Source organism: Petaurus breviceps, unplaced genomic scaffold, assembly GCF_028583685.1.
Source record: "Petaurus breviceps papuanus isolate PSGF00001 unplaced genomic scaffold, PetGlider_PUasm1.0 567, whole genome shotgun sequence".
Classification (NCBI taxonomy): Eukaryota; Metazoa; Chordata; class Mammalia; order Diprotodontia; family Petauridae; genus Petaurus; species Petaurus breviceps.
Window position 1 is genome coordinate 7,521,239 of NW_027186383.1, and position 11,507 is coordinate 7,532,745.

At 43.9% G+C, this 11,507-nt stretch overlaps 1 protein-coding gene across 1 annotated transcript in view; it reads right to left on the minus strand.

Annotated features, from left to right (window-relative positions):
- The window catches only part of LOC138173248 (zinc finger protein 850-like), a 34,632-nt gene that overhangs the window by 2,094 nt on the left and 21,031 nt on the right, over positions 1 to 11,507 (minus strand). The window contains exon 5 of the mRNA XM_069103211.1: positions 1 to 275. This exon is cut by the window's left edge and continues 2,094 nt beyond it. Within this exon, the coding sequence (XP_068959312.1) occupies positions 1 to 275 (275 nt within the window). The remainder of the gene's footprint in view (positions 276 to 11,507) is intronic.

Below are 11,507 nucleotides of genomic sequence, written 5' to 3' on the forward strand. Positions count from 1 at the left end.
CCACATTCATGACATTCAAAGGGTTTCTCTCCAGTATGAGTTCTCTGGTGGCTAATGAGAGTTCCCCTCTGACTAAAGCCTTTCCCACATTCATGACATTCAAACGGTTTTTCTCCAGTGTGAGTTCTCTGATGAGTAATAAGGTTTCCTCTCTGGCTGAAGCCTTTCCCACACTCATTACATTCAAAAGGTTTCTCTCCAGTATGGATTCTGTGGTGGTTTTCAAATATTTTGTTATCATTGAAGACTTTCCCACATTCATTACACTCAAAGGACTTCCCTCTAACATTAATTTTCTTCATTTTAATCAACCTTTTTTGGTAGCTGAAGGTTTTCCCATATTTGTGACATTCACGTTTCTCTCCGATTTGAATTTTCTGACACCCAGTAACACATGATCTTCTACCAAAGGTTTCCCCCCTTTCATCGTCCTCATGCAGCTTTTCTCCAGTGTGTGTTCTATGAAATTTAATTAGGTCTGAATGATAACTAAAGGGCTTCTTGCATTTGTCATACTTAGAAAGGTGCTTTCCCAAGGAAAAAGCATTGCATATAAGTAGGTCTGAAAAATCCTTTACTTGCTTTTCAAGTGTCTTATATTTATGGAGATTCTTCTCCACAGGATTTCTCCATGATGGAACAAAAACTGATGCTAGATTAAAACTTCCTCCCAAAGTAGTACAATGTGGTACAGTCATTTCATTAAAAGCTGTTCTCTGTGAGATTGTTATTAGTTTGGATTGTCTCTCCTGGCTGTCCTTCTGTATCTCTAAGCTAACATCATATTCCATGGGTTCCATCAGTCCTGTTGTCCTGTAATGCCAGGGAATGTTCACTGGAAGTCTTGTCTTAGACGATTCCCCCATGTAAATGCATTTTATCAGACTTGCATGTTTGGTTTCAAACGTGGTCTCCTGACTAAAGGCATCTGAAAGAAATGTTTAAAAAGTTACTGGCCACTGTTGGCCATGAGAGAAAGGAAACTTCTTTGGAGTAAGTCCGAGTTTCCATCTCTTTCATCAAGAGAACAAGGCACAATATGACCTAGGTAGAACACTACTTAGAGGAATTAAAGCCAAGGACAGGGGAGAAGATACTAAGAACCCCTGGCTACCAAGTACTAAATTAGTTACATCCTAGGGACCTGGAACAGATATCCTAAGAAAACAACAACCATGAAAAGCTGAAATATTTTCTTCAGGGGAATATATGGAAAAACATATAGGAAAGGGAAAACAGTTTAGAAAATGGAAACTGGAAAACAACTTGAAATTCAAGCAGCTAAAACTGATGGACCTGGAAAACTAAGCAACTAGGAAAAATTTCAGAACTGCTGCTACTCTTTCCCCAAAAAACAAAACAGAACAAAAGAATCGAATATATTGCAGAAAAATTTAAAAATTTTTCAAAACATGGAAACAAAAGACATGCGCTGAATGTCAAAAGCAGCAAACAACAAATTCAACTCAACTAGACACATTTTTGTCACTTTTCAAAAATACGAAAAGATGATTTTAAAAGCAGCCAAGACAAAAAGCAGGACAAATCAGGTAACAGCAACTTGACTTCCAGGCCGTCTTCAAAAAAGTGTAGCACCCTCTAGTGGCAACTCTGCCAACCTGAACTCAAAAACTGGGTGTTGGAAGCATTACTATTCCAGGTTCAAGGTATTTTGTGTGTCCAGCTCCTAAAATTATTGGATAGCTCATCAACCCCTACCCATGTGCTTAAGTTTAATAGATGACACAATAAATTTAAAAGCAAAGGCATTCACTAAAATGGCTGGATAACAACAGCAGCAATGAAACTTTTCACCCATAAATGAAAACACTCCCATTAAGACATACATCAGTGGTAAGAATGGGTACTTACAAGGAAATAGTCAATGCTGCAGAGGTTGTGAGAAGATAAGCACACTAGTGCATTTCTGGTGGACCTGTTAATCATTACAACCATACTGGAAAGCAAACTGAATTATTCAAGTCAATTGAATAAAAAAGTCTTTGATGCAGAGATTCCATTACCAGGCTTATCCCATGAGAAGGTCATTGATAAGAAAGGCCCCATATACACCAAAATATTTATAGCAGCATTTTTTGTAATAGTAAAGAACTGGAAATTAATACTCATTGATTAGGAAATGGCTAAACAAACTGTGGTGCATGAAAATAATGTAATATTATTATGCTGTAAGAAATGATGAATGTGGTAAAAATGGATTGACAGAGTGAAGGTAAGAGACAAGAAAACAATATACACACGACAACAAATGCACACAGAATATAAACCACAAAACGATCAAAAGTGAATTCTGTAAAACCATAAAGAACAAGGGTGGCTTGGAAGAAGAGACAGGAGAAGACACCCCCACCCTCCCTTGGCAGAAGTGGGAGGCCAGAAATTTTGTACACTGAATATATTTCTGGATTTTTTTAATGCATGGATAAATTATACTGGTTTTTTTTCCTCTACCTTCTCTTTTTTGTTTGTTTCTGGTCTTTATAAAGATATTATTTGTAATATGAGATGACTCTCCGGGAGGGGAAAAGAGAGAAATACTGGGGGAAATTATGATGTAAAAAAAAAACCTCAATAAAATCATTTTTAAAAATGGGAACATGCCTAAGAACATGAGGAGAGAATCCCTAAAGTCAGGACCATATTGGGCCGAGGCAGCTCCTCCCTCTGGTGCTGCAGGGTCCGTATGGGTCTTCTGTTCCTGCAGCATCCACATCGATTCCCACTGGGCCCTGGGCCTGCTCTTCTCAGTCATTCCACCCACCTCCATGACTGCACTCTCCAGTGGGCCCTCTCCTGGGCTACAGGGGAAGGTGCTCTGATGAAAGCTCTGCTGCTGATGGGCAGAAGAGAACAGAGAAAGCCCCTCTTTCCAGAGTCACAATGGAGAAAGGCCAAGAGAAATTCTCTCTCCAAAAGCTGGGATCTATTCCCACAACTGGCTCTATTTTGTGACGGATTTCCTAAGACTTGTCTGACTAGCTTGGCACCAAAGGGCATGGGAGGAGGGCCACCACGAGAGTGAAAAGCTGCATTTAGCCTCAGATTTTAGGACATCTTGGCTGGTTTGGCTAAATTAGATTTTTGTTGCTGTTCTTTTAAAATTTTCCCCCTTACAGGGGAGAGAAAGATTGGAAAATATAGGTAAATCAGAACCAAAGATAGTGTGAGATTCTTTCATCTCACTTACTTGACAGCTCCCAAATTTTACATCATTTTACAACACAAAAGACCAAACACATGCCTCATCATTCCCTGAGACAGGAAAACATGAGAGGAATGAGAAAGATCAGGGAACTGAGGGGCTCAGGAAAGGCCTCATGTTCTTCCACACACCCTAACAGACTCCACACTGTCCAACACAGCAGGGGTATGGCCACCTCACTGGGGGGCTGCCACCTTACTCAACATGCAGGTGACTGCCTTCTGTCTGCTTTTTAGTTACTCACTTACCTGGGCAAGGGCCTTGGGGGCCTCCTCCCTTGGGCTGCCACGGGGCTTCCCCTCTCTCCAACAGGGAGATCACATCCAATTTGGAAACAGGAAGTCCTGCATATGGAAGAGAAATGTTAAGGTGCTGAAAAGGGAGCTTAGAAAGCTATCCAGGAATTCAGTTCTAGCTATGGAAAAGAAAGCAAATGAGAGCCCAGTGGGTGATGCCAAGGGCCCTGACATGCATTGCATGCATTCAGCATTCTGGGGCGTGTGGCTTCCCAACCCCCAGTCCATGCTTAGGGGCCAAGACCTTTTTTCCATGTATCCCGACTGAGATTCAGGAATTTTAATCAATTGATGACATTGGCCACACACCCATGATGCACCAGGCCCAAGCTAGATGTTAGAGATAAAAACAAAAGGTGCACCAAGCACGGTTCCCAGGGGAGCTGACACTCTGCTGAAGGAAATCACGCCTATACATAGAAGTACATACAGAACACATTGGTAATATGTACAAGTGGGTGGGAACATCAAGGAAGAAAGGGTCGCTAGAGCCTTTTACAGAATGAACAGGAGAAAACAGAGTAAAACAGCACAGCTTGAAAGCAATGCAATGAAGTTAGTATTTACTTAACAGGAAAAACAAACTGCACGAGATATTCACAGGCTAATGGACAATCCTCTTTTTCTAGGAGGAAAAGCAGCAAGGCCACTTCTGATGGCTGCAGAACGCCCAAAGGAGAGGAATGTGGATGAGCCCGGAAGGCTGCAGGAGCAGGGCTGCGAAGGGCTCTGAATGCAAGCATGGGATCTCAGAGATGACAGGGACCCAGTCCTGAAAAGTGGGACCTATGACCAATGGACTGGGGCGGGCATTTCTTTTGTGATTCACCAAGCTTTACTGAGTACTTTCTGTGTGTAGAGAACAGTAAGGGGGAGATGAAACCTACATTAATTAAGACAGGATTGCTCGGGTGGCTAGGTGGCACAGTGAATAGAGCACCGGCCCCAGAGTCAGGAGGAACTGAGTTCAGATCTGGCCTCAGACACTTAACACTTAACTAGCCATGTGACCTTGGCCAAGTCACAACCCCCAACTGCCCTCCAAAAAGCAAAAAAAAAAAAAAAAAGATAGGATTGTTTGCCTCAAGAGGCTTCCAACCTAGGAAAAGGGAAATCCGTACAAAGCAGAGCCCCCAAGTACCCAAAGAAATCCTGAGGAAAGGGACAGAGCAGGCCTCCTGGAGGAGACGCCTCCAAACTCTTCTGGTATTTTAGCAAACAGTCCCAGGAGCAGGGAACTGCAGCCTCAGGGCCAGTACAATGAAGCTATGAGACATTTTTCATTTAGGAAGAGTGAAGAAAAATACTGTCTCTATTGGACATAAAGAACGGGAATCCTGTCATAGGAGAGGCAGTGCAGGACTGCCAAACTTAGCTCAGCATTTCAGGACACTCACACCAATTACAAGGAAGACTGCCAAGGCTCCCCAGGGACAGCTGGTGTGTTTACCCAGAAGGACCAGGTTCTCATAGTTCTCCACCATCACGTTCCTGTACAGGGCCCTCTGCGCAGGCTCCAGGCATCTCCACTCCTCCCCAGTGAAGTCCACGGCCACGTCCTTGAACGTCACAGACTCCTGAGTCAAAAAATTCCTCTTTAACTCATGCCTCAAGAGACACAAAGTCACAGGCAATTTGGAGCATTCAAAAATCTGAATATCCTAATTCAGCTACTTTCTAATTCATTACTTGCTCTGGGCCTCACTTTGTACTTGACCCAGTAGCACACAAATCACTTTCCCTGGTTGATGAAGTTCACCTGGGTATAGCCTCTTACAAGAGCCCGTGTGCTATTCCTAAAGCTCAGAAACAAACACCAGGTGTACAGCACTAACATCACAAGTCACATTCCCAACATTCATTAATTTCTATTCAGCAACATTTTAGCAATCACCTCCATACTGGCCTCTACATTGTGGGGAGACTGACTAGGGAGGCATGGTCCCACAAACACTCTATCAGGCTGGAAGTTCATTTTCAACCACTGACAGTCCTGTGCTCTTTCTCAGAGATCACACCTCCTTTCTATTAACCACCTACAAAGTGTATTACATCCTAAGAGAGATACTTGTACTAATAATACTTCAATGGATCCGTGACTTTTGTGATAAAGCTCTTCTATCCGCAGATGAGTATGACCTTTGACGCCTCCTCAGCCTAAATAAACCCAGAAAGCCTCAAAGGGGATCAAACCAAAGTGCCAGGGCCCTTCCTCTAAGCCTTTTATTATACAAGGATTGCACACAGGTACACTGGAGACAATCTTATCCCTTGTTCTGTATTTATAACTAATCTTGTACAATACGGTTCATAAAGCAGTTTGCTGGCACACAGGGAGCTTGTTCCCTTCCTCTCTCCTCCCATCATTTTCCAGTCATATGTTTTTATATTCTTATGCACAATACTTCACTGGAAATAGGCTGTTGTCTGTTTACACATGGGCCCTACTGCCCTTTCATTAACTCATTCTGAGTAGTCATAAATTTTCCATGATTCATCTCAATAGCGCATCAACAGGAAAACAGTGGTGCTAAATCATGGAATTTTGTTTCAGGCAGAAACTGCAGTCATTCTAGGCACTGCCCACTCTCCCATATGCCAAGCAGCTGGTTCTCTTCCAACCATGTGCAATTCTGGGCTCCATTCGTCTCCCACTCTCATCATCTGTCATTTATAGACAACCAGCATTCTCTGCCACCTTGATTTTTCTGTTGTGGCTAAAAGAATCAGGCCCTTTAGAATTTTTGCAGATGTCTTTTAAGGGACTCTCTTCTTCAATGGGTACAGAAAGGGGTGGAGAAAGGGAGAAAGGCTGGAACTGGAATAAAAATAAAATTTCAAAAAGGGAGTGGGCTGGGCCTGGACTGAACCAGGATCACAGTATACTCAAAGAAGACCATTGGAAAACATTCTTGTGCACTGTCCTTATTTGCCTTTGTTGTGTTAGTAGTCTGGGGTGTTTACAAGTCAAATGTTCTGCTCACATCCATTGTTTTGTTTTGTCTTGTTTTCAGGAATGTCTCACACCACAGTCTTGTGTTGAACATCTATTTGTGTGGATAATAAGGCCCAGGTTTTCGGCCACGTCTTTGTTGCATTTTGAGCTCTTTTGTTTCTCGGAATATATCATTTGGATATCTTCTGGAGTTTCTAGTGGATGTAGAAGAGTCTTGTGGTATCTGAACATCCTGCTCGAGGAAGCTTGAGCAAGAAGCTTTTGGTGCAGCCAGTGCCCAGGAAGGCGAAAGAACGAAGACTCAGTCAAAGGAAAGGAGAATGATTCTGGGAACGGCAAGGGCCGGAGCTTTACTCAAAGATGCCAGATGCAACATCTCTACCACTGGGCCTTGCGACAATCTCTACTGCTTCCCTTGGAATTGATATTTCTGAGTAAGAGGCAGAAACAAAGATGATGGAGCAAGATCTGAAACAAATTGGTCAGAAGTGATCACTCAAATCTGCTACTTGCATATAGAGACTGAAGAAGAAATGAGTAAGGACGGAGGCCACAAACCAGAGAAGGACAGTTCAGACTAGACAGAAAGTAAGAAAGATTAATGACGAGAACAAAGCCATTTCCCTTTTTAAAGAAAGGTACAAACCCAGCCCCCACCTTCACCCAAAAGAAGCTGGATGAGGGGCTTTGAACCTTTGTTTTAAGTGACACTAGAGACACGAATGAAGAAAAACATAAACTTAGCTCTCACAGCTTTAAATGTGAATTGATGAAACCAATGAAATGAAAGATAAATAAATGGATAAGAAAAAATGACTACGTCTGTGGCTGACACAAAACTCACCTTAAAAAAGACAAACAGAATCAAAATAAGAAGCTAGAAAAAATAACCATTATTTATCATGTGAATCAGGAAAGAAAGACAAGAGTTGCGATTATGCACATGAGCTAAGCAAAAATAAAAATCCACAATATCAACAGAGATAAACATGGAAAGGAAGCATAGATGTAGAACAAGGGAAAGATTCTGGAGTCAGAATACTTGGATTCAAATCCTGTCTCTGATGCTTATGACCAATATGACCTTGGGCAAGTCACTGTACCTCACTGGGTCTCAGGCTGCTCATCTGTAAAATGATAGGATTGGACTCAATGGTCTCTGTGGTCCTTTCTACTTACACATCTATAATCCTCTGGTTCTAAGTCTCTTCTCTACTCTGGGCCTTGACATTGTTATTTTACAATTAAAGACATACAGGAGATGGACTCAGTGGCCTCTGAGGTCCCTTCTGGTTCTACATTAACAATTCTATGAACTGACATCAGCATTAAACTTATATGTACCAACTAGCATGGTATCAAAATTCATAAAGGAAAAATTAACTAAATTTCAAAAAGACAACAGCATACAATAAGCAGGAGAATTTAATGTTCCTTGCATCGATGAACAAATTTAAAATAAAGAAAAACAAAAAGGGAAATACGGACAATAAAGTGTGAGATAATTAAGTGCTAAATAGAGCACATTCTGAAAGAGACCATTAAGAATATAGATATTTTTCAGCACTAGACAGCACTTTCATAAAAATGCTGACTATGCCTTAGGGCAGTAGGCATCAAACTCAAAGAGAAGGTCTCCACATTGACTTAGAAAACCACAAATTCACACTATATTATAGAGCACTTCTTACTTGTTTTGTTTAACGATTCCCAAACGCGCTTTAATTTGGTTCAGCTTGCACTGTGGAGTTCTGAACAATTTCAAATAAATGTTTATAAAAAGGGAATGCTAAACATGTACTTTAGAGACCATGAGGAAATAAAAATAGTAATAAAGTCAGGGAGAACAAACAAAAGAAACAAGCCTAAATGGAGACTTAATAAGGAAATCCTAAACGGTGAGTGAATCAAAGAATAAACCATAGAAACAATGCATAACTACGTGAAAAGCAATGAGAATCATGAGACAATGTGCCCAATTTCTGAGATGCAGTTAGGGCAGCTCGCAGAGGAAAAATCATAACCCATCCACCCAAGAGCTCTCCCAATGTGCCACTGAGCTGTTCCCAAGCCCTACACACCTCCCCCTGCCAGCACTTCCTCTACTAGACCTGAGACCTGACCTCCATCCCAGGGTCTCACAGAATCTATGCCTCCAGGTAAAGGGTCGGATCCAGCTTTCTGCTGATTTGTGTGCAAACTAGTCCATAGAGCCTACTGTATCTACTGGGTGTTCCTAGACATCAAACAAGGCTTCAACTGTACGTTCCATTCAGCATCTAGTCATAGGAAGAGCTTAATAAATGCTTTTTGGCTTGTTCATTCACATGATAACAAAGTTAAAAAAGGGAAGATGGACTAAATATATATTTTAAAAACTAGAAAGATAATGAATAAAACTAAAAGAATCACAGAAGAGGAAATCATGGAAATCAGAATAGAAACAGAAACCGAAGACTGATCAACAAAACCAAAAACTAAAACATCAAACCCTTGGAAGAGAATAACAAAATTGATAACTCTTTAGCCAAAGTGATTTTTAAAAAAGTAGAAAACAAAATTAATTTTCAAAAACCAACAAGGTGAAATCACAACAAACAGAATTATCAGAACCTACTATATACAGTTATATGGAAAAACCCTGAGCACTCACAAAGATTGAGAGGATTATCTGCAAAAGAATAAAATACTCAAGTTAGTGGAACACCAAATAGAAATCTTAAATAATCCAATTTCACAAAATTTAATGAAACTAATCAAAGGGAAGAAGAGGATGGAAAGTTCCTGGTCCAGACGAATTTACAATAGAATTTTTCGAATCTTTTCCCCAGACCTCTGGTTCCTTATTACTGTGGAGGGCACTGTGGTCCTCCCAGGCCCTCAGGCTCATGACTTGGCTGTCATTCTGTCTATCCATCTGTTCCCAAGGCTTGTCCATATCCTCTCCACACCATCCCTCCAATCTGCACCCCTCCTCAGACCCTGTCCCCACTCTGGTGCAGGCTTCATCCCCCTTACACCTGGGCTATGGCAGGAGCTGCTGGGGGTCTGTCCACCTCAGGTGTGTCCCCTCCAGACAGTGACTGTCCTGACACCCACCCACACACACACTCAGTAAACTCCAGTGGCCCCTTCCTGCATTCAGAAGCAAATAGATGTTCTGTGTGGCGTCCAAAGCCCCTCACAAGCCAGTGTTGTCCTACCATTCCAGTCTTTTTATCCCTCACTGCCCACCTGGCCTGCTGGCTGCTCCACAAACAAGATCTTGCATCTCTGCTCCAGACATTTTCTCCCTCCCCCACCCCCACTACTGACCTCCCTGGCTGCCTTTGAGTCCCAACAAAACTCCCACCTTCTGCAGGAAGCCTTCCCCAGCCCCTCTTACTTCCAACGCCTTCCCTCTGTTCTCTCTTTCCTAGTCATTCTGTATACCTCTTGCTTTGTCTCTACCTGTTGGCATGTGGTCTCCCCCATTAGACTGCGAGCTCCTGGGGCGGCTAAGTGGCTCAGGGAATAGAGCACCAGCCCTGGAGTCAGGACTTGAGCTCAAATTTGACCTCAGACACCTAACACAAAACTAGCCAGGTGACCTTGGGCAAGTCACTTAACCCCAATTGCCTTCCAAAAGGTAAAAAACAATTTAGACTTCGAGCTCCTTGAGGGCAGGGACTGTCTTCTGCCTCTTTTTGTATCCCAAGGGCTTACCACAGTGCCAGGCACAGGGCAAGCACTTAATCACGGCTTACTGATTAATTAAAGAATAATTAATACCTATACTACACAAACATTTCCAAAAAACTGAGAAGGGACTGTCCCAAATGCTTTTTATAAGAAAGACAGAATAAGTGAATGTCAAGGGTGTGAGGCCACAATGGAACAAGTGCTCTCTATCCACAACACAGTTGTAAAATCTTAGGACCATAATCAGGAAAGGACAAAGCAAAGAAAGAAAGACGCAGACTAATGAATGCCGATCTGAAGGTTTTTAAGAAGATCCTAGCTACAGTGTGACAAGCTGTCCACAGAAATCCATCACTTCAGTCCAGGTAGATTTAGACCGGCCATGCAAGGAGAATTCAAGGTCAGCGAAATAATCGGCGTAACTAGTAACACCGAAATCAGAAAGGCTCCCTCCTGGAGCGCACACAACCTGTAACAGTGTAACAGCGGCCCGTCCCGCAGAAAGGCTCCCGCACGGGGCGCGCACACAACAGCTTACACGCACGGCACAGCCCACATCACCCAGCTCAGGTCTGCTGGGCCCTCGGTGAAGCTGGAGCCACTCGAGAGAAAGGCCAGACTTGTGCCCAGCACCCTGACATGTGTCCATGGACCCGACTACAAGGTCCGAAAGCAGAACAGAACCTGGGGCGCCTGAGTCAGGAGGACCTGAGTTCAAATGGGACCTTAGGCACTTAACACTCACTAGCCATGTGACCTTGGGCAAGTCACTGAACCCCAAGTGCCTGCCCCCTCCAAAAGAAGACGAAGAGGATCTGAACTCACCTGAAGGCTGGTGGCGAGGACCCCGTCTTGGGGAAGGCTCTCACCTGGACGAGGAGAAAGGTCTAGGGAAGCCCTCGGGAGATTGGGGGGGGGGAGCCCTGCTCCAACTGCTGCCCCTCCTCCCACGGAGGACTGAGGCCGGGAGCCCTGCGGAGGAGGGGACAAGCCCCGGGAGAACCTGAGGTCGGGCCGCTGGGGTCAGCCCTCTCTGCCCAGCCAGGACGGCCGATGACCAGGAGGCCGGGGACTCGTCCTGGGGGGGCTTCCCCGAGGCGGGGCCCTTCCCCTCCCCGCACCGGGGGCTCCGAGACAGGGTCACTTCGGCCACGCCCCCCAGGACCCTTCCCAGGGTGGGAGGGGAGGCAGCAGAAAGGGACCCAGGAAGAGCTGCCATGTTCACGTGCGTGTGTGGACGGTGCTGTGCGTTGTACGTGGGCGGCGCGAGTGACTGTGTAGTGTGGATACACGTGGGGGTGATGTGTGGGAGTGTCTGCATCCACGGCACGGCCCGTCCTTGCGCCCCGTC